This window comes from Salmo trutta, chromosome 31 (genome assembly GCF_901001165.1).
Source record: "Salmo trutta chromosome 31, fSalTru1.1, whole genome shotgun sequence".
Lineage (NCBI taxonomy): Eukaryota > Metazoa > Chordata > Actinopteri > Salmoniformes > Salmonidae > Salmo > Salmo trutta.
The window spans coordinates 39,213,288-39,241,016 of record NC_042987.1 but is presented as its reverse complement, the minus strand read 5'-3'; the positions used below and the strand labels follow the sequence as shown (position 1 = coordinate 39,241,016).

The window sequence follows — 27,729 nt, the reverse complement described above, 5'->3', positions numbered from 1 at the left end:
ACTTTACTATTCATAATTTTGACAAGTGTGTGAATTGGACCATGTTCTGTCCTGCTAAGCATTCAAAATGTAACGAGTAATTTTGGATGTCAGGGAAAATGTATGATTTTCTTGCATAATTTTCTTTAGGAATGTAGTGAAGTAAAAGTAAAAGTTGTCAAAAATATAAATAGTAAAGTACAAATACCCCCCCCAAAAAAATACTTAAGTAGTACTTTAAAGTACTTTACACCATTGCACTTGTCAAGAGGACATCCCTGGTCATCCCTACTGCCTCTGATCTGGTGGACTCACTAAACACAAATGCTTCGTTTGTGTTTAGTGTTGGAGTGTGCCCCTGGTGATCCGTAACTTTAAAAAAAAATTGTGCCTACTGGTTTGTTTATTATAAGTAATTAGAAATGATTCATGCTTGTACTTTTACTTTTGATACTTTAATACATTTTTGTAATTACATTTACTTTTGAAACCAAATACTTTTAGAGTTTTACTCAAGTAGTATTTTACTGGGTGACTTTCACTTTTACTTGAGTCATTTTCTATTAAGGTATCTTTACTTTACTTTTACTCAAGTTTGACAATTGGGTTATTTTTTCACCACTGGAAATTACTCATTCAAATAGGCCTCTTCTATGGGATCAGCACCTGCCTTTTGTTAAATAGCAGAAAACAAATACTCTAGTCAACATTCATTCCCGTTATTGTCTATGGCAATGTAATCTATACGAATGAAGATGCCACTGTATTGAAGCCATTGGGCGCAGTTTATAACAGATGATAGGTCCAGTAAACATCATTGCATTTCGTATCAGGAAGTAGGCTGGCCTTCCTTTAAGTGGCGTAGATCGATGCATTGCGCTCTTTTTGTCTTTGAAGCCCTCTTGCATAAACGTTCGCCATACCTTACCTCATTATTAACCTTCAGACAGGTAAGTTACCAGACCTGGACTCAGGGATGGCTAACCCTGGAGATAAATCCCTTCAATCTCCACCGTGCCAGGTACATCTGATGTTAGTTTTTTTGCGCCTCTCTTGTGGAATGATCTCCAAAAGTCCTTAAAGTTGGTGGAGTTGGTGCCTCTAGGGTAATTCAGAAATCAAGACAAAGGGTGGCTACTTTGAAGAATTAGTTTAACACTTTTTTGGTGTTATTTCATAGTTTTGATACTTCACTATAAGATCTACAATGTTGGAAATAGTACAAATAAAGAAAAACCCTTGAATGAGTAGGTGTGTCCAAACTGTTTTCTGCAACGGTTCTGGACAGCTGCAAGGTGGACAGACTTTTGTTCCACAGCAGCTCTATCACAGCTGATTCAGTGAATCAACTCCTTATAGTCTTGATTCAAACCAATCAGGTGTGTCAGCTCTATCACAGCTGATTCAGCGAATCAACTCCTCATAGTCTTGATTCAAACCAATCAGGTGTGTCAGCTCTATCACAGCTGATTCAGCGAATCAACTCCTTATAGTCCTGATTCAATTCAATCAGGTGTTTGTTAGTGAAAATAGCCTGTTCACACTGCTAGCAGCTCTCCAGGCCCAGTCTTGGTCCACTGCATTCATCTACAGCACACCTTTACCCCTTCCTGTCCATGTACTGTTTTACCACTCCTTTACACTGCTCACCCCATTATGAGAATCCTCAGCTTTGGCCTTTGTTACCGGGTGTACAGGTGTGCCCTCTAGCCTGGAGTGTCAGCTAAGCACAGAATAACTTTTACATTGATCTAAGATCTGTTTTGTAATTTCCCCCGTAATGGTTAAGTTGAGGACTTGGTAAACTGATTTTAAGGAAAACTTATATACCCAACTGTGGATCTAAGAGAAAAATGTCCCGCGGATACAATGACAAATGTTAAATATCATGTAAGATATCTACACACCTGCCCATTAAAATACCTTTAATGTCATTTTAATGTCATGAACTCAATTTTAATAACCTGCATTGTAAGAAGACTCTCTCTATCCACAAACGTGTCTCGAAAATATGTTGTGGCAGCTGTTTGGAAGAGTTGGCCGATACTCAATCACTTCAAAGGCTTTAAACAATACGCCATGACTGCAGATATGATAATAGCATAGCCTAAGAAATTAAAAGATTGTTTGCCTTGCCTACTCAACATGTGTCTCCTGCAGCGCCCCCTATGATGTTTCCAACAGTGACTTTATTAATACATGACATTGTCACATTGTTGCTAATGAGTTGGGAGAACGTTGTGACATCTTCATTTTGCTCGTAGGGGGATGGAATGAGACGCTGCATCTGAAATAAACAGAATGCCACATTAGTTCATCTGAACCAATTGGAAATGAATAACTTTTACACAACAATTGATTGCAGATATTTGACAGAAAATATTCACTGGATATTAAAAGCTGTGAAGTGATTGACTTGGGAAAAAGAAGTGTTGATTTGATACCACGAACCTATGTCTCTTAACAACTACAAATCACAGCACTATATACCATATTAAGGATACATCTCACATGTAATCTCCATTTTGGAGAAACAAATTGTAAGGCTCGGGTGTAGAGGGTGTGAAGTCAGGCGCAGGAAGCAGAGAGTACAGGGTAGTGTGTGACATTGTCACACACAGCGAACATAAGCCACCTCACGGAGATACAGGGCGCACACAAAAACAAATGCCCCAAACACTGGGGACTGAAAATAGTCAGAGGAAACCCACGACTGAAACAGCTCAAACACGAGCGTCTACAGAAGCAATACACAAAACAATCCCACACACAGAGCAGACGGGCCTGCTGGCTAAAATAACCCGGCTAATCAGCCTAACCCAAAACAGGTGCAAACAATAAACAGAAAGGGGGAAAAAGGGAATCAGTGGCAGCTAGTAGGCCGGTGACGACGACCACCGAGCACCACCCGAGCAGGAAGGGGAGCTACCTTCGGTAGGAGTCGTGACACAAATTCATTGTTTCAGTATTTGTGGTTGTTTTGGTAACATTTTATTTGAAGGGGATATACATAAGGCATTCATAACACTTTTGTGAAACCATTCATAAAACCTTAAAGCAAGTTTTGTAGTGTCATTCATTGTAACAATCAAAACACATGTATTCAGCGTCATTCATAAGGAATCTTCAAAATACAAGTCTTTATTTTTACGGTGAAAATGTGTAATTTTAAAGTCCATGTACCCAACACCATGACAGACACACTATTCAGTGAACAGGCTCGGGTAGTGTAACAGGGTTGGTTATGCTTCTACTAGACTCTTCAGAAATATCTATTCTAATGTTTATGTATTCAGATTGGTTGGTTGAATTTACATGTCAATAAGGTGTTATGCCATTGGCCATACTTGCAGATAGCGGGAGATTGCATTTTTCTCAGTCTGAGATTTACATGGAAGCAGTAGGTCAAGTTTTAAACTAAATCATTGCATTTTATTTATGTAAATTACAGTGTGTTCATGTTTAGTATGTACAGCAGCTCAAGGTCAGCCATAGAGCTCTACTCTAGTAGCAAGTTAGATGGACATGTCATTTGTAGACATTCCTGCAGTAGGCAACCTGATCCTCCTTAAGGTCTCAAAATAGTCTAGAACAATCAATGGTAAAATAATAAGGAGTGTGGTGCTCCTCGAAGTGGGTGGGGCTAGAGAGACACAGGCACACGGAGGTCTCTCATCCAATCCATTTCCTTTTCCAGAGTTGTCCATAATTAACTTTTGCTTGGTTGTCCCTTCAAACCAGATATAAGGAGGCTGAGGCCCCAGTATCCATGAGTCAGATACCTTCTTCCTCTGTGGTAAGACTCCTTAGATTTTTACATTTGTCTCATATTTGTGCTCAGCATCTGAGGCGGTAGCTAAATGCACTGTTTGAGTTCGTAATTTAATGTATTGTAAGGCTTTACAATATGCAATCAATTGGCATTGATTTAAAATGAAATGTGTAACATTTTACTTTAAATGTGTTTTGCTTCAAATCTGTCACTTTCATTCAAGGTCAATAGTGCTGCACCTGCATTTGTTTCAGGTGGTGGTGTAGAATGTAATTGGATTGTCAGGGCTACTTGACAGAATGCACAGTAAAGTAGAAAAATTTAAGTTACCAGTTGCACATGTAGTTGAATAGGACATGGCTGTAATGATGGAGTTGAATGATGCCATTCAAAATGTTTCTTGCTCTTCAGGGGCTAAATTACAAGGTTTCAGACTTGTGTGTATTCACAACACGCTAATGTTTCACAGGATCCTGCAAGACGTACAAATTAAACATTAGGAGGGGAAAAAGGTGAGACATGGTTTGTCTTCACATAAAAAGTGCTGAAAATAATTCTGTGTGAGATACCTCTTGACTGTGGAGGAAGCACCACAGAGTCATTCATGTTTCTTGTTTCATCGCTTTCCTAGTGATCCGTCACCATGAGTACGGACGCGGAGATGCAAATCTACGGCAAGGCTGCCTTGTACCTTCGTAAACCAGAGAGGGAGAGGATGGAGGCACAAGCCTCACCCTTTGATTCAAAGAACGCCTGCTATGTGACAGATGTCAAGGAGCTGTACCTTAAGGGGTTGATCACTGGCAGGACAGAGGGAAAGTGTACTGTCAAAGTTACAAATGCTGACGGTACTAAAGTGGTTAGTCTGATCAGAAAAGTACTGAATCAAAAAATGTTTCTCCAAATTATCAAATACATGCCAAAAGCCAATATTAAATCAATAACAAAAATAGATTTATGAGCATTTCTTTGTTCTTTTTTAAGCAGAATATAACCCTCCAACAAAACACTTTTATTGCTGCTATTTCAAAATGGTGTGGAATTATTGATAATGACAACTCAAGAATCTCTATTTGTCAGTGGGTGATAACAAAGTACTTGGATTAATTACATTTTTGTATGCTTTTAAAAAAAAAATTATTTAACTTGTATTTAATGAGCAAAAAGCTTTGAGTAATGTCCAGCTTGATCTGTGTGAAATCTAGATTTCTGACTGTTTCAGGATAAAGATTTCAAAGAAGCAGACATCTACCAGATGAACCCCCCTAAGTACGACAAGATTGAGGACATGGCCATGATGACCTACCTGAATGAAGCCTCTGTGTTGTATAACCTCAAAGAGCGTTATGCAGCATGGATGATCTATGTAAGAAACCTACATAAACATACACACGTACTGTAAATGAACATAAGAATATCCCACATGCATGAACATGAGAAATACACACATACAGTACTACACATAAATGAACAGTAGAAACCAAAACATACCAATACAGTAGACCCACATTAGTATACCATAGTACACCCACATCCTCACATAAATCCAGGTAAAAGTCAATCTGACTTTGCTAATCGCCCAATTGGATCCCTTTCATCCAGACCTACTCTGGGCTCTTCTGTGCCACGGTGAACCCCTACAAGTGGCTCCCCGTGTACGACGAAGAGGTTGTCAACGCCTACAGAGGGAAGAAGAGGATGGAGGCTCCACCCCATATCTTCTCCGTCTCTGACAACGCCTTCCAGTTCATGATGATTGGTACGAGCTCTCATGGAGAAATGAATGGATGGATGGGATCTGCTGTCTTCTAGTCTAAGTTAGAACAGTTTGCTGGGAATCTCTCATTTCAGTATCCTTGAATGGAAAATATTCCAAAATTAAATTCATGATGATGCTTATGAATACAATGATGTGCTCATATTGTTGATTTATTATAATAAGCAGCATGTTTTTTGTTTCCAGATAAGGAGAACCAGTCCGTCCTGATTACGTAAGTTGTTTTCTATCATTTCACTTGAGAAAGTGTTTCTATTCTAATATATTGGGAGACTTGGGTGTTATAAAATACAGGACATTATGAACGGATTAGGCTATCTGTAGTAATGACTGGGTGTTATAAAATACAGGACATTATGAACGGATTAGGCAATGCCTAACAATGACTTGATGAGTGGGAATATTTATTAATTATTTACTTATGTTAGAAAACGTGTCTACAGTGTATTTTTCAAAGATATTTCTTAGTGAAAGCCAATCTGACGTTCAAACATGTGACTCAACCCATCTTTCTCTGTTATATAAACCAGTGGAGAATCCGGTGCAGGAAAGACTGTCAACACCAAGCGTGTCATCCAGTACTTCGCTACCATTGCAGTTTCTGGTGTCAAGAAGGAAGTAGACCCCAGCAAAATGAAGGTAACACATTTCAGTTTGGTGTAAACTTTTTTTCAAGTGGTGAATCATGTTTTAAGTAAAGCGTTTGATAGTTTCTGAGCAACTTGTGTTTGTCTCAATCAGGGGTCTCTTGAGGATCAGATCATTGCAGCTAACCCTCTGCTGGAGTCTTACGGTAATGCCAAGACAGTGAGGAACGACAACTCATCTCGCTTTGTAAGTATGAAGGGCATACTGTGGAAGTGACCTTCAATTGGAAAAAATATTTTAGTAGTTCCCTATAGGTGCCATAATACCCATAAAACCTAGCGGTCAAACAGGGAAATGCAACCAATCGTTTTTCCACCATTTATTTCTCCCATAGGGGATTTTAGAAACAGTTAAAATAATGGCTGTGTTCCATGTAGGCTTACCCTGGTGTGATGTTTTTATAACCATGTAAATCAGAATAGGTGACTTTTATCAATATATGTCTCCATCTACTCTCAGATTTCAAAATGCTAATTAGCATCAAAGTAGACATCATGAACAACTACAAATCCCTGCAAGCTCCTGCTGGTCATCTCTAGCTGACACCTTTGCTAACAGCTATTTTGTCAATTTTGTAAATTTAAAACTTACACAAGACAGAATGTAACATTTTAAATAAATGTAGCCAGTTTATTCATTATCAAATTTAGCTAACATTAGAAAGTTTATCCAGAGATTCTGACCTTTGCATAAATTAGGCAGTCTCGTCCAGATCATCATGGCATTTGTAGTTCTTTATGATAGCCACATTAGCAGCTAATTAGCATTTCATTTGTTGTGGGAAAATACAGGCAAAGATCTTTCCCTAAAAGTCACCTTGTCTTAGATTTACACGGTTATCAAAACTACACACTAGGGTAAGCCTACACAAAACACAGTGCTTGTTTTAAGTGTTTCTAAAATCCACTATTGTGAAATGAATGGTGTAAAAACGTTTCGAACCATTTCCCTATTTGACCGCTAGGTTTTATGGGTATTATGACTCATACTGTGCTGCTCTATAGTTTAGTCAATAGATGTGCAATAAACTAACTTTTCAAGGGGTTTATCAAAGTAAAATGCTAGATTTATTTAGTTAACCTATTTCTATCCCCCATGCTCTACTACAGGGTAAATTTATCAGGATTCACTTCCAAGGAGGAAAACTGGCTAAAGCTGACATTGAGACCTGTGAGTTGGTTTTCCTTGTTTCTCAATGCTTTCCTTAAATCAAACAGAATATTTGTTGGAGATTGAATCATCAAATGTAATGTTATCTTATGTTCTCTCTTCCTTTTTCTCCCTCTCCCTGTCTCTCTCTCTCTCAGACCTGCTCGAGAAGTCCAGAGTGGCCTTCCAGCTGCCCGCTGAGCGAGGCTACCATATCTTCTACCAGATGATGACCAACCACAAACCTGAGCTAGTTGGTAAGGCAAAGTACAGGTTTAGGTGGAGTTATTCACACCTCCATCTGTGGAACTTATTCAAATGTTTCCTAGTCCACACTGTTAATATTATTACAATGAGTACATCCAAGTTAACAAGGCATCTAAACATGGGTCAGGTCGTTCAATGTCTTTTATTGGAAAGATCAAGTACTGCAATGTGATGCACTAGTCCAGGAGCCTCAGTCCACCTCTTTTGATGCTATGCACTATATACTGCATGTATCATTGAGTCCATCTATTGAGTAAAGGAGGGAGAGATACTGTAAAGGTAGGACAGCAGAATTCTCAGAGATTTAACTGACAAGCCATTCTCTGTTGTCCACAGAAATGACGCTCATCACCACCAACCCTTACGACTTCCCCATGATTAGCCAGGGTCAGATCAGCGTGGCCAGCATTGACGACAAGGTTGAGCTGGATGCCACCGATGTGAGTGATACAAAGTGTGAACCAAACTGTAGATATGGAATGGGTAGGACCACAATACACACTGAATGCATTGCGCAAATCCAGCTTGATAGCAGCTGGGCACCTTCTGTTAGTTAGGCATGTGCTTCAAGGCACTCTTCATGCCTTCACACTTCACCTTGAGGCACATACCTGTAAGACTTCCACAAGAGACTGCCTCTAAGTGCCCTGTGGAACTGTGTAAAACTCATGTTGTGCTGTCATATACTAGTTTGTTGGCCAAGAGTAATCATGTGGAACAGAGAAGCCAGTTAATTCTAACCATCCCATTTGTTCTGGACTGAACACAGAACAGTAGTGTACTGTAACTGAGTAAACTACCGTTCAGTTCTTCACTGTTGTACTTCGTCTTTAATACCAGGATGCAATTACAATCCTGGGCTTCTCTAACGATGAGAAAATGGCCATCTACAAGCTGACAGGAGCTGTAATGCACCATGGCAACTTGAAATTCAAGCAGAAGCAGCGTGAGGAGCAGGCCGAGTCAGATGGAACAGAGGGTGAGTCCCACTCGTAAGACGTAAGATATGGAAAGCATTAGTCCCTTTCCCAGTCCCCAACATAGAAATACAACACGTAAGAAGTTAACTCCACGGTAACGGAATTGTGTTGAGATTTTCATTTAAAATGTATGACAAACAAAAATCATACATTTTACAGTTTAACCACCCATTTAACTCTATGTACAATGAACACTTTTAACAATTTACACTGAACATGTCACAAAAACACATTTACAGGAAGAACTGTGCAGATGCAAAGTTTGGTAACAAGAATTTTGGTAAAATCTGCCTCAGTTTTTCTGTGCCCACTTTTTCCTAAAACACTCTTAAATATCTGCTCTGAATTAAGATTCAACGATGTCTGCAAATAGCACTGCTAGGTGATTTGAAAAGTCAAAGTAAATCAATAATATAATAATCCTTTTAGCAAAAACATTTAATAATACTCTTAGCAACAAACAAAATCTTTAATTTACAATATTTAGAAACTGAGAATAGAAAGGTTCAGTACTTTTGTGACGCATCACAGCACAGTTAAAAATATATGGCGAATAGAAATCAAAACTGGATGGTGTTCAGAGATCGATGGGAGGGAAGCTAAAGGGTGGGACTAAAAACAAACAAAAGATAAGTATTGTAAAATATCCATGAAATGTATATAGTATGTATAAGCTGGAATAAGAAGCCTGAGTGTTGTTGTCCATTAGTTTATTCCAATTAGGGGAGAGGTGGTAGGGTTAGGTGAAAATAAAGACTTTGGACATCACATTAGAGCTCAGTAGAGCACAGCACAATATAGTTCAGTACAGCAGAGTTCGGTACAGTACAGCAGAGTAGATCATAGTTCAATACAATACAGTATAGTACAATACATTATAGAGTACTCAACTTGCGTGTTCAACTTTGTACTGTACTGAACTCTACTGTATCGTACTATACACTACTGTACTGAACTATAGACTACTGTACTGTACTATAGTATACTGTACTATACTCAACAATACACTACTGTACTATACTGAACTATACACAACTATACTGTACTACACACTACTGTACTATACCATACTGAACTATACTGTACTATACTATACTATACACCACTATACTATACACCACTGTACTGTACTATACTGTACTATACTATACCTAACTATACACTAACGTACTGTACTATACACTAATGTACTGTGCTATACTATACTGAACTATACACTACTGTACTATACACTACTTTACTGTACTATACAGAACTATACACCACTGTAATGTACTATACTGTACTATACTATACCTAACTATACACTAACGTACTGTACTATACACTACTGTACTGTACTATACTATACTGAACTATACACTAACGTACTGTACTATACACTACTGTACTGTACTATACACTACTGTACTGTACTATACTATACCTAACTATACACTAACATACTGTACTATACACCACTGTACTGTACTATACTATACCTAACTATACACTAACGTACTGTACTATACACTACTGTACTGTACTATACACTACTGTACTGTACTATACACTACTGTACTGTACTATACACAACTGTACTGTACTATACACTAATGTACTGTGCTGTACTATACCATACTATGCTATACTAATCTGTACTATACCATACTATGCTATACGATACACAACTGTACCATACCATACTATACTATACCATACTATATTGTACTATACCATACTATGATATACTATACACAACTGTACCATACCATACTATACCATACTATATTGTACTATACTATACTGTGCTATACTATACCATACTATACTATACCATACTATACTATGCTATACACTACTGTACTATACTATACTGTACTACACTATACTACACATTACTGTACCATACTATGCTATGCTATACACACTGTACTATACTGTACTATAATATACTATAGTATACTGTACTATACTATACTGTACTGTGCTATACGATACGATACGATACTGTACTGTACTGTACTATACTATACTATACTATAATATTCTATACTATACTGTACTATACCATACACAACTATACTATACTGCACTACACTATACTGTGCTGTGCAATACTATATTATACTATACTATACTAAACTGTACTATACACTACTATACTGTACTATACTATACTATACTATGCTATACTATACTGTACTTTACTATACTGTGCTATACAGAACTGTACTATACTGTACGGAACTGTACTATACTATACTATACTGAACTGTACAATCTTGTGAACCGAACTGTATTTTATGACTACTATGATTTCCCATTGTAGCCAATTCAATTACATTCAAGAAATTCTGTTACCGATTAATAATTCATAAACAAAACTGATATTAGTAAAAACACCAACTAATTGGCAGGTCTACCTTTACTTGTTAATTCTGTAAAGTTTCATTGTTCTCCCTCCTCATGAGGTAACAGAATTTTAAAGCACAAGGCAATGTTTTTTAAAGATACAGAAGGCAGAAACATTTCTCCAAAACAAAATCTAAGTGTTGATATTAGTTGTATTTCTAATACCTTTTAAGACTTTTTCTGCTAGCTGTTTTATAAGGCCCCTTGTCCATCTGTTTGACCAGAGCATTTGTTTATTCCTCATTTTCAAGATGGCAAATGGTAAAACATATATATATATATATATATATATATTCCTTAATTTCTCGAAAAATATAGACTCTTAGCTTTCATTTGACACCCAATTTGACATGCTCCTATAAACTTCCCATGTTGGTGCTCATTGGTCCTTTTACAGGGAAATGAACAAGACAGACGGTGCCACATGAAAGTCAGGCAGGATATACATTTGAGACCAAATTCCAATCTCCAGAAATGATTTGAATAATGGATGTGTGTGAAAATGAAAACTTAACCTATGAAAGACATCAGAATCAAGTGATCTGTTCTCGTTGGTTTTCTCTCCAGTGGCTGATAAAATCGGCTACCTGCTGGGCCTGAACTCAGCTGAGTTGTTGAAGGCTCTGTGCTACCCCAGAGTGAAGGTCGGCAATGAGTACGTGACCAAGGGACAGACTGTGTCTCAGGTAAAGCGGTTAAACACACAGCATCAAACATTTTCTAACCACCTGAATTATTTTGGGAACAATTGCATTTGCTTTTTCATGTTGTTTTTCCCAACCTTATCACTGGACATGGTCAATATCTCATGTATTAATTTGAGGTATTATCATTGCAGGTTTATAATGCAGTCATGGCTTTGGCCAAGTCCATCTATGAGAGGATGTTCTTGTGGATGGTCCTCCGTATCAACGAGATGTTGGACACCAAGAATCCAAGGCAGTTCTATATCGGTGTGCTTGATATTGCTGGATTTGAGATCTTTGATGTGAGTATGAGACCAGAACAAGACATTTAGTTGTGATTGAGAAGGATTACAGCCTTGTATGATGAAATGATCCCTTTTGAAATTCATCACCAGTACAACAGCATGGAGCAGCTGTGCATCAACTTCACCAATGAGAAACTGCAACAGTTTTTCAACCACACCATGTTCGTCCTGGAACAAGAGGAGTACAAGAAGGAGGGAATCGTCTGGGAATTCATTGACTTCGGCATGGACTTGGCTGCCTGCATTGAGCTTATTGAGAAGGTAAGCTGTCCTGTAAGGATTATAATGGGATGCAACAGCAAAGCTCATAGGGAGCGCATTAAGAGATATTAGCATAATGGTACAATTTAACTGTTGAGAACTCAATATGTTTCCTATTATGTCCCCCTAAATGAATATAATCCTATAAAATGATGCTTGCTAATGGAATAAATGTGATCCTATATGTAAATGTTTTTACATCATATATGCACAGTCACTTTAACTATACATTCATGTACATATGTACATACTACCTCAATTGGCACGACCAACCAGTGCTCCCACACATTGGTTAACCGGGCTATCTGCATTGTGTCCCACCACCCACCACCTGCCAACCCCTCTTTATGCTACTGCTACTCTCTGTTCATCATATATGCATAGTCACTTTACCATATCTACATTTACATACTACCTCAATCATCCTGGCTAATCGGTGTCTGTATGTAGCCTTGCTACTTTTATAGCCTTGCTACTGTATATAGCCTGTCTTTTTACTGTTGTTTTCATTTCTTTACTTACCTATTGTTCACCTGATACCTTTTTTGCACTATTGGTTATAGCCTGTAAGTAAGCATTTCACTGTAAGGTCTACACCTGTTGTATTCGGCGCACGTGACAAAAAAACTTTGATTTGATTTGAAATATCACTCATTTGATATACATCTCTTTTTGTAAAGCCATTGGGCATCTTCTCCATCCTTGAAGAGGAGTGCATGTTCCCCAAGGCTTCAGACACTACTTTCAAGAACAAGCTGAACGATCAGCATCTTGGCAAAACCAAGGCATATGAGAAACCCAAGCCTGCCAAAGGCAAGGCAGAGGCCCACTTCTCCCTGGTGCACTACGCCGGTACTGTGGACTACAACATCACTGGCTGGCTGGAGAAGAACAAGGATCCCCTGAATGACTCAGTTATTCAGATGTACGGGAAGTCCTCAGTCAAACTGTTGGCTGCCCTGTATCCTGCTGCCCCACCTGAGGGTAAGACTAGGATCAAGTCAAAAGATTGAATTAAGCGATAGTTACAACTCAGACCCACATTGTCTTTAAAGCAGTGGCCACCAACCTTTTCAGAGTCAAGATCACTTTCTGAGTCAAAATGCAAGCCAAGATCTACTGCTGAGAACTTTTTAAACATGACTTAGAAAACACAAGCCTATGCAACATTCACCAATTAAAAACAGTTCTGTAGCAATGAGGTTTGTTCAGTAGGCTACAGGCCCAATATATTATCACTGTATATAGGTTATACTTGAATTGCCCTGCCAATGTTGTTCTTCTCAGACCATTTTGAAATGATATATATATATATATATATATATATATATATATATATATATACACTGCTGAAAAAAATTAAGGGAACACTTAAGCAACACATCCTAGATCTGAATGAAAGAAATAATCTTATTTAATACTTTTTTCTTTACATAGTTGAATGTGCTGACAACAAAATCACACAAAAATAATCAATGGAAATCCAATTTATCAACCCATGGAGGTCTGGATTTGGAGACACACTCAAAATTAAAGTGGAAAACCACACTACAGGCTGATCCAACTTAGATGTAATGTCCTTAAAACAAGTCAAAATGAGGCTCAGTAGTGTGTGTGGCCTCCACGTGCCTGTATGACCTCCCTACAACGCCTGGGCATGCTCCTGATGAGGTGGCAGATGGTCTCCTGAGGGATCTCCTCCCAGACCTGGACTCAAGCATCCGCCAACTCCTGGACAGTCTGTGGTGCAACGTGGCGTTGGTGGATGGAGCGAGACATGATGTCCCAGATGTGCTCAATTGGATTCAGGGCTGGGGAACGGGCGGGCCAGTCCATAGCATCAATGCCTTCCTCTTGCAGGAACTGCTGACACACTCCAGCCATATGAGGTCAAGCATTGTCTTGCATTAGGAGGAACCCAGGGCCAACCACACCAGCATATGGTCTCACAAGGGGTCTGAGGATCTCATCTCGGTACCTAATGGCAGTCAGGCTACCTTTAGTGAGCACATGCAGGGCTGTGCGGCCCCCCAAAGAAATGCCACCCCACACCATGACTGACCCACCGCCAAACCGGTCATGCTGGAGGATGTTGCAGGCAGCAGAACGTTCTCCACGGCGTCTCCAGACTCTGTCACATCTGTCACGTGCTCAGTGTGAACCTGCTTTCATCTGTGAAGAGCACAGGGCGCCAGTGGCGAATTTGCCAATCTTGGTGTTCTCTGGCAAATGCCAAACGTCCTGCACGGTGTTGGACTGTAAGAACAACCCCCACCTGTGGACGTCGGGCCCTCATACCACCCTCATGGAGTCTGTTTCTGACCGTTTGAGTAGACACATGCACATTTGTGGCCTGCTGGAGGTCATTTTGCAGGGCTCTGGCAGTGCTCCTCCTGCTCCTCCTTGCACAAAGGCGGAGGTAGCGGTCCTGCTGCTGGGTTGTTGCCCTCCTACGGCCTCCTCCACGTCTCCTGATGTACTGGCCTGTCTCCTGGTAGCGCCTCCATGCTCTGGACACTACACTGACAGACACAGCAAACCTTCTTGCCACAGCTCGCATTGATGTGCCATCCTGGATGAGCTGCACTACCTGAGCCACTTGTGTGGGTTGTAGACTCCGTCTCATGCTACCACTAGAGTGAAAGCACCGCCAGCATTCAAAAGTGACCAAAACAACAGCCAGGAAGAATAGGAACTGAGAAGTGGTCTGTGGTCTCCACCTGTAGAACCACTCCTTTATTGGGGGTGTCTTGCTTATTGCCTATAATTTCCACCTGTTGTCTATTCCATTTGCACAACAGCATGTGAAATTTATTGTCAATCAGTGTTGCTTCCTAAGTGGACAGTTTGATTTCACAGAAGTGTGATTGACTTGGAGTTACATTGTGTTGTTTAAGTGTTCCCTTTATTTTTTTGAGCAGTATATATATATATATATATATATATATATAGAAAGAAAATAGGTCTATGATCACAATGGTAATAGATCATGTGTTGTATTACTTGTGATCCACAGCTGAGTGAGCATAATAGTTTCCTTTTTTTTTACTGGACTGACGGCCTGCATCTGATAGTCAGTCTGAGGGGAGGGAGGGAGCAGAGGCGAGGCTGCCTCTCCCCCGACTCATTGTCCCTCCGCTCTCCCTCCCTCCGCTGAGAAAACGGGACACGGTCTTCCAGCTGATGGTGAAACTCTAGTCGCGCTGCATTATTTCTGTCTCATGCACCAATTCATGTTGTTACTGCTGTGACAAGAGAAAGTGAAATATTCCTCGATATTAAAAAAAGCCACAAGCCACTAATGATAACAACACAAGCGTATCAGAACACTTTGCTCTACTCATTCATTACAGCTGCAGTGCTGGTTGTAGCATGAGTGGAAGTAGGGAGAACGCGCATTTTATGTCTCATAAAAGTGTTGAACAAAGTGTTGAATAACAACTTAAACATGAACTAACTCATTAAAACAGCATCTCTCTGCTGTATTCGTTGAGTCTCTCTCTAGTCATAGTTTCAATGGATTTAAAATCTCAAAGTAGCAACTTTGCTGAGCGTCCGATTTTTCTTTTTACAGTCTATGGCGCGAGGAAACTGTACATGCATGGTGATCTAAGCTATCTGATTGGCCAGCAGTAGGCCTATACGTGCAGTTGATTTGCTCTCAGCCTTCAGACATGAAACGGTTCAAAATCCCGATCGACCTGTTGGTGACCAATGCTTTAAATTCTTTGAATGTATCACAATTTATCAGGGTTATTTACTGGGATAATTTATTCATTCAATAGGTGTTATTTTACACAATCTCATTGGCAGTATTTGCATTTGATTCTCTCATTTCTAATCATCTTTTACTCATCCACATTTGAACAGACACAACCAAGAAAGGAGGCAAGAAGAAGGGTGGTTCCATGCAGACTGTGTCCTCCCAGTTCAGGGTAAGCTCTTGAAATGTCTATATTCAGTCCTTCAAAAGGTGCATTGATTATCATAAATGATTTCTGAGAACATGGTTTGTAACCCTCTTACAGGAGAACTTACAAAAGCTGATGACCAACTTGAGGAGCACTCATCCTCACTTTGTACGCTGCCTGATCCCCAACGAGTCAAAGACTCCAGGTACAAGAAATATTGACTTGAATATTACATTTAATCAATACAGTATCAGTAACCTTAACAAGGCCAATCCTTTAATCTGTTAATAAGTATTAAAGAGACTTGGTTTGTTGTTCCAGGTCTGATGGAGAACTTCCTGGTTATCCACCAGCTCAGGTGTAATGGTGTTCTGGAGGGGATCAGGATCTGCAGAAAGGGCTTCCCCAGCAGAATCATCTATGCTGACTTCAAGCAGAGGTACACTCATGCAAACACAACACACACACAAAACACACACACACACACACACACACACACACACACACACACACACACACACACACACACACACACACACACACACACACACACACACATAAAGCTCCACGGGTTTTCCCAGCATCAGAATAGGCTTAGCTTTTATGTAATATAACCGACCTATTACAACTTGACATGTGTTAAAAATATCTCCTCATTCAGGTACAAAGTACTGAACGCCAGTGTCATCCCTGAGGGCCAGTTCATGGACAACAAGAAGGCTTCTGAGAAGCTGCTTGGGTCCATTGATATAAATCACGATGATTACAAGTTTGGACACACCAAGGTCAGTCAAATACCTCCAGCAAAAGCTGACATCAAAACACAACAACAGATGAACCATTCAACATCTCTCCAGTTGGTTTTTCCACTTAGAAAAGCCTCATGAGCTTCAACTGTAGAATCCAAAGTATAAGCTTGTTTTACTCCAATGTTTGTAAATGTAGACTAATAGTTTATAGCCTCAAAACATGGTTCAACCTATCATTTAATAGCATGGATGGTCAGTCCTTGCATCAATAGCTCTGTCTATGAATTTGAGAGTGGTTACATATCTTCAGCTCCATCCTTCTTTTTTTAAACTGAAATAGGGGCAGGGAGTACACTTTGTTATTGCTTCAACTGCTGATTTTAAACTAATGAAAAAGGTGGCTAAAACATTTAACAATTGTTTTCTTCAAATTCCTACAAGTATAGGAAATCAACTCATTATCATGTGCATTGTGTTAGAGTGGTATGGCTTCAGTTATCTGTAGCATCTACAACTCTGCAATAACTTTGTTTGTAAGCATTGCAAAGTTTATGTTGTTCAAATGAATCTAGAGTGTTGTTCCCCTGTTTTGATCCAACCCTTTCTATCTGTCCCCATCTGACTGTGGTTCCAATGGCCATGTTTACCTGTGTCTCAGGTGTTCTTCAAAGCCGGTCTGCTGGGGGTCTTGGAGGAGATGAGAGATGAGAAGCTGGCCGTTCTGGTCGGCATGGTCCAGGCTCTCAGCCGTGGATTCCTCATGAGAAAAGAGTTCACCAAGATGATGGAGAGGAGGTGAGGAAGAGTAGACATCTTGGCAAAGCTTTCTGTGAACCACCTGTATGTAATGCATTATGATTACATACTGTATATACTGTGAGTTGATCAGAATGAGAAAGTAGGTGTTATAATGCTCTATTAGTGCTGCAGTTTGGGATTCGGCAATGCTGTTCAGTTTTCATTTGTATTGGTGATATTTACCCATTCATTCTTAAATAACATAAAATGCCTCCTGATTTAAGCATGACCTGTCAGTCCTTGCATCTAGAACTCTGTCTATGAATTTAAGAGTTGTTCCATTTCCTTAGCCCCGTTCCTCAGCTGGAACACAAAGTGTTGGTGGGGGGGGTTGTTCTTCGAATCCCAGAATGTAGCTTTAAGCATGTCACTCACCATGTCACTCTATCCTCTCTGTCGACCAGAGATGCCATCTTCACCATCCAGTACAACATCCGTTCATTCATGAATGTGAAAACCTGGCCATGGATGAAGGTGTACTTCAAGATCAAGCCCCTGCTGAAGAGTGCTGAGACTGAGAAGGAGCTGGCCAACATGAAGGAGAACTTCGACAAGATGAAAACAGACTTGGCTAAGGCTCTGGCCAAGAAGAAGGAGTTGGAGGAGAAGATGGTGTCCATTCTGCAAGAGAAGAACGACCTGGCACTCCAAGTTGCATCTGTGAGTGAGAAATTATCATCATAAGGCCATATTTTCATACACATGAATACACAAAAGCGCACAATTTTTTTATTTCCCATGTTAAATATATATTTCATGAATATTGATTTGCTCTGATCTCTATGACTAAATCAAGTCTATATTTTGAAAAACAAAGTGAGGAGGCTGATTTTTCTCCTGTTCTGAAATCAGGAATCAGAGAATCTGAACGATGCTGAGGAAAGGTGCGAGGGGCTCATCAAGAGCAAGATCCAGCTGGAAGCCAAACTCAAAGAGACGACAGAGAGGCTGGAGGATGAGGAGGAGATGAATGCTGAGTTGACTGCCAAGAAGAGGAAGCTGGAGGATGAGTGTTCTGAGCTGAAGAAGGACATTGATGACCTGGAGCTCACCCTGGCCAAAGTGGAGAAGGAGAAGCACGCCACTGAAAACAAGGTCTTGTGTCTTACCATAGACAGTCTAAACAAACAATAACCCAAACCATAATCAACTCAAACATAGCTCAACAGAAATGGAATTCCAGATGTATTGTGGGTGGCGGAAAAATGAAGACACAAAATAGTGGAATAGTAGTACTCCCCACATTCATTGTATTTTTAGCTGCCCCTCGTTTATAACTTCCATTCAGTACACTGGCATGGAGTACACTGCCACCTAGTGTTGAATCTATAGAACAGTAGTTGTTGACACATTTCTAATCTGAATTAAATTAATGCAATACATCTGAAACTAAATCTCCCCTTTATGGTGAAGTGACCAAAGACACATTTTCTTGTGGCCGTTTTCAGGTTAAAAACCTGACAGAAGAGATGGCATCTATGGATGAGAGTGTTGTCAAGCTGACCAAGGAGAAGAAAGCCCTCCAAGAGGCCCACCAGCAGACACTGGATGACCTGCAGGCAGAGGAGGACAAAGTCAACACTCTGACCAAGGCCAAGACCAAGCTGGAACAGCAAGTGGACGACGTGAGTGGAGTTACACATTTTGGCCATGATAGTATCATTATCTTCTGTTGTTTAGATTTGAACAATACATGTGTGTTTTTATCTTGTAGCTTGAGGGTTCTCTGGAGCAAGAGAAGAAGGTCCGTATGGACCTTGAGAGAGCAAAGAGAAAGCTGGAGGGAGATCTAAAACTGGCCCAGGAATCCATAATGGACCTGGAGAATGACAAGCAGCAGTCTGATGAGAAACTCAAGAAGTAAACAAACACTACGTGCCATATTGACAATAATGGTTGTTCTTGACTAATTCTTGTAATTATGAATTAGCATTTACATACGATTCGTATGATACTCTCTCTTTGCTCTAAACCAACTTTGCAATCGACTTGTTTGTGTTTCTTAGGAAGGAGTTTGAGACATCCCAGCTCCTCAGTAAAATTGAGGATGAGCAGTCTCTGGGAGCTCAGCTGCAGAAGAAGATCAAAGAACTCCAGGTACAGTACAGGACCTAAGCTCCAGTGCAGGAAAGGACACACCTGAAATATTTCCTAAAACAACATTCTGGTAGCACACATTTTTTGCTGGTGGGTCAGTAGATTGGAAGATGCGGTTTCTTACAGTTGTGGTTTTGGTTCCCGCATGGGAAGCTATCTATTAAATATATTAGTGTAACTGGTTTTGTATGAACACATTTAAAAAAACATTATACTATTATTGTTTTATGTATTGTAGTATTCATCAACCGTGCTCCTGTCCCCTGTTCTAGGCCCGTATTGAGGAGCTGGAGGAGGAAATTGAAGCTGAGCGTGCTGCCAGGGCTAAGGTTGAGAAGCAGAGAGCCGATCTCTCCAGGGAACTTGAGGAGATCAGCGAGAGGCTGGAGGAGGCCGGAGGCGCCACTGCTGCTCAGATTGAGATGAACAAGAAGCGTGAGGCTGAGTTCCAGAAGCTGCGTCGTGATCTTGAAGAGTCCACCCTGCAGCATGAGTCCACAGCCGCCGCTCTGCGCAAGAAGCAGGCCGACAGTGTGGCTGAGCTCGGGGAGCAGATCGACAACCTGCAGCGCGTCAAGCAGAAGCTGGAGAAGGAGAAGAGCGAGTACAAGATGGAGATTGATGACCTCTCCAGCAACATGGAGTCCGTCGCCAAGGCTAAGGTGAGTAGTGATCTTTTGATCAAGCAGTGATGAGGAGGTTCAACTACATTACCATTCAAGTGAACTGAAGTTGACAGGAGTCTCATATATGAAGTAATGATGGAACGTTTCACTAACAGGGCAATCTGGAGAAGATGTGCCGTACTCTTGAGGACCAGCTGAGCGAGATCAAGACTAAGAATGATGAGAATGTTCGCCAGATCAACGACATCAGTGGACAGAGGGCCAGACTCCTGACAGAAAATGGTACCATCATCAACAATGAACAAGAAACCAATTCTTTCTTCAGTAAAACACAATAACATGTATTGGGGGCTGTATCCATGTAGTCCAGTCCACATAGTTTCTACTGTTCTGACTTAAACTTTAATGGTCTCACTTTTGACCCCTGGTTACATTATCAGAAAACAATATTTTATTCAGATTACTAATACTTTTGAAAAACTAAATGATTACTTATTTGATTACTTTTAAAAATGAGAAATTATGTTTGGCAAAAAATACATTGACATTTTGTTTTCTCGCAAGTTTGTTAGTTTCACCTGAGCGAGTCTGACCACTCGTCAGAGACTACTATGATGACACACCAAATGAGTTTGATGGATGCTTTGTCTGCTTCTCATGCCTCTTAAGGGGAAAGTAATCCAAAAGTAACGTAAAGTAATCAGATTACATTGCTGAGTTTGGGTAATCCAAAAGTTACATCACTGATTACAATTTGACAGGTAACTAGTAACTGTAATGGATTACATTTAGAAAGTAACCTACCAAACCCGACTATTCAACACCTAACACTGCCCTACGTAACCTAGAAATACATTTTCAATCTTAGAGAACAGAGACCCCATTAACAAGATGTCGCTCTGTCCCTGCAGGTGAGTTTGGCCGCCAGCTGGAGGAGAAGGAATCCCTGGTGTCTCAGCTGACCAGAGGCAAACAGGCCTTCACCCAGCAGGTTGAGGAGCTGAAGAGGCAGATTGAAGAGGAGGTCAAGGTAAAGGAATTTTGAAATCCCAATGTGGCCCTCGAGACAAAATGATTGCCCACCCCTGATATAGACGGTGACTAGGCCACCTTCAGAGACTTCTACTGTCATTTGTTTTACTATCTCCCTTCGTCTTTATATTTCTCACTTTGTCTCGCAAAGGCTAAAAACGCACTGGCTCACAGTGTCCAGTCTGCCCGCCATGACTGTGACCTCCTGAGGGAGCAGTTTGAGGAAGAGCAGGAGGCCAAGGCAGAGCTGCAACGCGGCATGTCCAAGGCAAACAGTGAGGTGGCTCAGTGGAGGACTAAGTATGAAACTGATGCCATCCAGCGTACAGAAGAGCTGGAGGAGTCCAAGTGAGTTGCACGGAACAGCAAAACTCAAATATAGGGTGTGGATAGTGAGTGGTAGGGGGCTCTAAAAAATGTTACGTCGATATGTATTGTGATGTTTGTAAACCCTCTGTCGTCCAACAGGAAGAAACTGGCCCAGCGTCTGCAGGAGGCTGAGGAGACCATTGAGGCGACCAACTCAAAGTGCGCCTCCCTGGAGAAGACCAAGCAGAGGCTGCAAGGAGAGGTGGAGGACCTCATGGTTGACGTTGAGAGAGCCAACGCAATGGCCGCCAACCTCGACAAGAAGCAGAGGAACTTTGACAAGGTGAAAATTAATAATCCTCAACCTAGAGTTATTTTCTGTCTGCTATATGATCAAATGAAGCATAATTGTAGCATATTTCTGATTCAAAACTCTTCATCAAGACCTAATGAAAATCCCATTTATTTCCCTAGGTTCTGGCAGACTGGAAGCAGAAGTATGAGGAGGGCCAGGCTGAGCTGGAAGGAGCTCAGAAGGAGGTTCGTTCTATGAGCACTGAACTCTTCAAGATGAAGAACTCCTACGAGGAGGCTCTGGATCATCTGGAGACTCTGAAGAGAGAGAACAAGAACCTGCAACGTGAGCATTTGACAGCAGTTCTATTGGGCTCATGTTTGACTAGTGCAATCATCAACATTTCAAATTTTTTTCAACTTAGAATCAGTATTCCTTTGAACAACCCAAAGAAGTGGGGGCATTTAGATTTGCAAGAACCTATGAAGTGCTGATTAATTCATGAATCAAATCAAATTGTATTTGTCACATGCTTCGTAACCAACAGGTGCTTACTGCCCTTCCCAACAATGTAGCAAGAAAAACATTAAATAATAGAGAAATAATAACACAAGGAATAAATACACAATGAGTAAGGATAACTTGGCTATATACACAAGATACCAGTACCGAGTCGATGTGCAGGGGTATGAGGTAATTGAGGTAGATACGTACATATAGTTAGGCATAAAGTGACTAGGCATCATCATAGACAAACAGTAACATTAGCACATGTGGTGATTTAGTGCAAAAAAAGAGACAGATAGTTACATAGTAACCAATAGCTACCCAGACTAACTATTTAGCAGTCTTATGACTTGGAAGCTGTTCAGGGTCTTGTCTGTTCCAGACCTGATGCATCAGTACTGCTTGCCATGCGGTAGCAGAGAGAGCAGTCTATGATTTGGGTGGCTGGAGTCTTTGACAATTTTTAGGGCCTTCCCTGACACTGGCTGGTATAGAGGTCCTGGATGGCAGGGAGCTCGGCCCCAGTAATTATTATGATTCAATGTCAACTTCATTGCATTGGCAATACCCACTGAAAATCTCCCAAGTCTAAACTGCTCCTGTGTTTGCGTGTGCAGAGGAGATCGGTGACCTAACTGAGCAGATCGGAGAGACTGGCAAGAGCATCCATGAGCTGGAGAAGGCCAAGAAGACCGTGGAGACAGAGAAGTCTGAGATCCAGACAGCTCTGGAGGAGGCTGAGGTACAAACTACAGCTGTTTGATGGGAAAAGCAATGTTAATTTGATCATTTGGATCCCCATGAGCTTTTGCAGAAGCATCAGCTTCTCTTCCTGGGGTCCACAAAAAAACACAAAACACAACAGGTAACAAACACTGATAGACAAGCATAGTCAAACAATTGTAAAATACGATATACAAACAATACAACTTATGTGTTACACTAGTCAATGCCAGCTCCCTGTATTGGTGATTATTGTACTCATATATATATTTAATTCCTTGTGTTATACACATCCAAATGTATTGAACACAATTCGCCTGACTGCTTCTCTTTGTCCAGGGAACACTGGAGCACGAGGAATCCAAGATTCTGCGAGTGCAGCTGGAGCTGAACCAGATCAAGGGCGAGGTGGACAGGAAGTTGGCTGAGAAGGACGAGGAAATGGAGCAAATCAAGAGGAATAGCCAGAGGATGGTTGACTCCATGCAGAGCACCCTGGACTCTGAGATCAGAAGCAGGAATGATGCCCTGAGGGTGAAGAAGAAGATGGAGGGAGACCTGAACGAGATGGAGGTCCAGCTGAGCCACTCCAACAGGCAGGCCTCTGAGGCCCAGAAACAGCTGAGGAATGTCCAGGGACAGCTCAAGGTAAAGGGACTGAGGAGAAATTTGTTTGTGAATCTGTAGAAAAGAATAGAACAGAGGAATTGAATAGAGTTGACTAATATAGTGTAGAAAGGCAGAGATATTGGGGAAATTCTTACCAATTAACATTTCTTTCACTGACCCTATCACCTCTACTTCCACAAGTCCTAATGAACCTATGTCATTGTGAACCCCAGGATGCCCTATTGCACCTTGATGATGCTGTCCGCGCCGCAGATGATATGAAGGAGCAGGCAGCCATGGTGGAGCGCAGAAATGGCCTGATGGTGGCTGAAATCGAGGAGCTGAGAGTTGCTCTGGAGCAGACAGAGAGAGGCCGCAAAGTGGCTGAGACTGAGCTGGTAGACGCCAGCGAGCGTGTTGGACTGCTGCACTCCCAGGTATGGGTCGATAGCCATTTCTAATGAAACTCAACCAAGCATACCATTTCTGCCTTGTCACTTGAAAGTTCTCTTGAGAGTCAAGAAAATGGTTTTGCCTCCTCCAGAACACCAGCCTTCTGAACTCCAAGAAGAAGCTGGAGTCTGACCTGGTGCAGGTGCAGGGAGAGGTGGAAGACATTGTCCAGGAGGCCAGGAATGCAGAGGAGAAGGCCAAAAAGGCCATCACTGACGTGAGTCCTTATGATCTATTAAATTGTATTCACTTGATTTGTATCCAAAGGCCAATGGTAGCTGGGATGGTTTACCACAACAAAGATCTCAGAGAGATGTTATGATTTGTGCCAATTGGTGCTTAATTTAAACAAACTACGATTTCAGGCGGCCATGATGGCTGAGGAACTGAAGAAGGAGCAGGACACCAGCTCTCACCTGGAGAGGATGAAGAAAAACCTGGAGGTCACAGTCAAGGACCTGCAGCACCGTCTGGATGAGGCTGAGAATCTGGCCATGAAGGGAGGCAAGAAGCAGCTCCAGAAACTGGAGTCCAGGGTGAGTTAACAGCAGGGTGGATTAGGGTGGATTGAAAGACTGACTGCTGGAAATGTATTTAATCATACAAATACACAGGAGCATTGTGTAATGACATTCTCTCAATAACCCACATAGATAATGATAAGCTGTTGTTATCATTACAGATCCCTTTAATTACAATTGTAAAAGTACATAGGAACAGACAACATTTGTGCCTCCTTGACTGAGTAGAATAATATACCTCTGTTGTACTAAGATTTGTTACGTCTGATTTCACCAACTCAAACAAATGCCTTTCTTCCACAAAGGTGCGTGAGCTCGAGACTGATGTGGAGGCTGAGCAGAGAAGAGGTGTAGATGCATTCAAGGGAGTCCGCAAGTATGAGCGCAGAGTCAAGGAGCTCACCTACCAGGTAAGAGAAAATGCCTTCCTTCCATACTTGACACTAACACAGACAGGTTTGTGTATAAAACTATGGGCCATTGATTCTTTGATCTTGTCCCACAGACTGAGGAGGATAAGAAGAACATTGTCAGACTTCAGGACCTGGTAGATAAGCTGCAGATGAAAGTCAAGGCCTACAAGAGGCAGGCTGAGGAAGCGGTGAGTCACATACTTTGTCAGCATATATTGACAAACAAATGTTTTCCCTTGTAGACATTACAAAACTTAATGTCCATACAGTTTAGTTTAGGCTTCAACCAATGCCTCGCAAAGAGGAGCACTGATTGGTAGATAGGTTAAAAAAATGGCAAAGGAATTAACATGTTACGGCTATGCTTTTCAACGGCAAGTACTGGGGAGTTTTTCAGGATGAAAAAAAACAGAATGGAGTAAATCACAGGCAAAATCCTAGAAAAAAAACAGATTCAGTCTGCTTTTCACCAGACACTGGGAGACAAATTAACCTTTCAGCTAGACAATAACCTAAAACACAAGGACATATCTACACTGGAGTTTCTTACCAAGAAGACAGTGAATGTTCCGGAGTGGACTAGTAAAGAGACTAAAGTAAAGGAGGAACGGTGATATCAGGTGTCGCTAAAGTTGTTCATGGCCAAAATCCACACTGTGAATGGGAAGATTTCCATCCCATGCGCCATCCACTTCTTTCGGTGTAGGTGTAACAGGAGTGGGGGATAATCTACACCTTTGAATTGTAGAGTAAAACAGAAACGCCAAAGCATGGCTTCTGCTTACAGCCATATTGATCGCTAAAATAGGCTACAAAAGCAAAACAAAAAACGAGTCTATCGTTCTGGACCTGTACAGGCCGTCGGTTGATACACTCAACTAAAAAACTTTTTTAACAGCCTATAAATGAAGATAAAATAACTTACAGACAAATACTCGCACCAAACACATTCTTTAAACAGACACACTCATCCAGAGCAATTAGTGTTCGGTGCCTTGCTCAAGGGAACACTGACCGACTTTCACCTAGTCGTCTGGGGGGTTTCAAACCAGCAACCTTTTGATTACTGGCCCTACGCTCTTAACCGCTTGGCTATCTGTGGCTCAGTATTAACTGTGGGTAGCTAACGAGAAAGATTTTGACTTACATCTGCTTGAAAAATGATGGCGAGACTTAAAAATGTCTGTCTAGCAATGATCAACATCCAAATCGACAGATCTTGAAGAATTATGAAAATATTGCACAATCCAGAGATTTACCCATAAAGACACAGCTAAATGTGTTGATAACATGTATGTGTGAATACCTATCTATTCCTGATATAGTGTTTTATTTTTTATTAATACAAATGTTTTTGTTTTTATTGTTTTTCTACTTTGATATTATAGAGTATGTTTTGTTTAATTTTTTTGTTATTTAAATCCATTTTAATCTCAATTTGTAACACAATAAAATGTGAAGAAGTCCAAGGGGGGTGTGAATACTTATGATAGACACTGAATGCCCCTGGAGGCAGTGGTTTTATCCCCCTTTTCACCACTCATTCTTTCTGCTGTATCATCAATTTCATATACATCGCTATCCTAAATCTGTAGATAAAAAATAACTTTAAAATACCTTAAGAAAAAAAGAATATTAATTTTCTACCTGAAGCTTCAAACTTTGAATGCTGATTTTACACTCTCCTTCTCTTTTCCTCGCCCAGGAGGAACAAGCCAACAGCCACATGTCTAAGTTCAGGAAGGTTCAGCATGAACTGGAGGAGGCTGAGGAGCGTGCTGACATCGCTGAGTCTCAAGTCAACAAGCTCAGAGCCAAGACCCGCGACACTGGAAAGGTACAGAGCTGTTACTAAACCTACACCTGACTCATGTTCAGATATGGCCACATCAACACCACCTATGATTCAGTCCTCACAGAGGTCAATAGCAAACTTTTACATTCACAAAAATATATTTAAGGTCTCTAATAAGCACATTTCAGGTAGGGTAAAAATAGATGAATTTGAAGTTGGTACTTCAAAATTGAAAATCAAAGCTCAGCACTGAGCCTTTAATGCTTGATCCATTACATTATTTCTAACTACATATATTCATATATTTTGCATGTTCATTATTAATACTCATCCATTATTTTCTTCTTACAGGGCAAAGAAGTTGCTGAATAAACAAGACCAAAGTCTTACATCATTTTCCTGTGTTGCATAAAATATGATTTTCATGGTGAAAATGTTTAACTTTGATTAAAAAACGTGTCGGCCTACATACTCTCTTTGTGACTGTGGACTCATTACTCAGCTAACAGCTGTTTCATATCATACAAATATTGTACTTTAATTTAAGGCGCGATCTGGGGTTCCAACAACAACGAAGCGGTCTATGTCTAGCTATGGCAGAAATCGTTGTTTAGATATTCTCAAATAGACCAGCTAATATCATTCTACCATTACACAGTGGTGGAAAAAGTAC

General features: G+C 40.7%; 1 protein-coding gene across 1 annotated transcript; it reads left to right on the top strand.

Annotated features, from left to right (window-relative positions):
* Positions 1-4,382: 4,382 nt before the first annotated feature.
* On the top strand, positions 4,383-27,528 carry LOC115170186 (myosin heavy chain, fast skeletal muscle-like). Its single transcript, XM_029726552.1, has 39 exons — positions 4,383-4,610; positions 4,974-5,117; positions 5,354-5,510; positions 5,715-5,742; positions 6,059-6,167; positions 6,270-6,362; positions 7,286-7,346; positions 7,484-7,582; positions 7,929-8,032; positions 8,433-8,571; positions 11,534-11,652; positions 11,805-11,954; positions 12,048-12,218; positions 12,899-13,202; positions 16,089-16,153; positions 16,247-16,334; positions 16,451-16,568; positions 16,791-16,914; positions 17,537-17,673; positions 18,081-18,336; positions 18,529-18,771; positions 19,125-19,301; positions 19,391-19,536; positions 19,683-19,773; positions 20,046-20,435; positions 20,555-20,681; positions 21,311-21,429; positions 21,583-21,779; positions 21,900-22,083; positions 22,215-22,380; positions 23,160-23,284; positions 23,605-23,913; positions 24,108-24,311; positions 24,419-24,544; positions 24,693-24,863; positions 25,154-25,258; positions 25,354-25,449; positions 26,967-27,098; positions 27,408-27,528. Exons 1-39 carry the CDS (start codon positions 4,395-4,397, stop codon positions 27,426-27,428), a joined length of 5,811 nt encoding a protein of 1,936 aa, XP_029582412.1. The 5' UTR covers positions 4,383-4,394; the 3' UTR covers positions 27,429-27,528.
* The last annotated feature ends 201 nt before the right edge of the window (positions 27,529-27,729 follow it).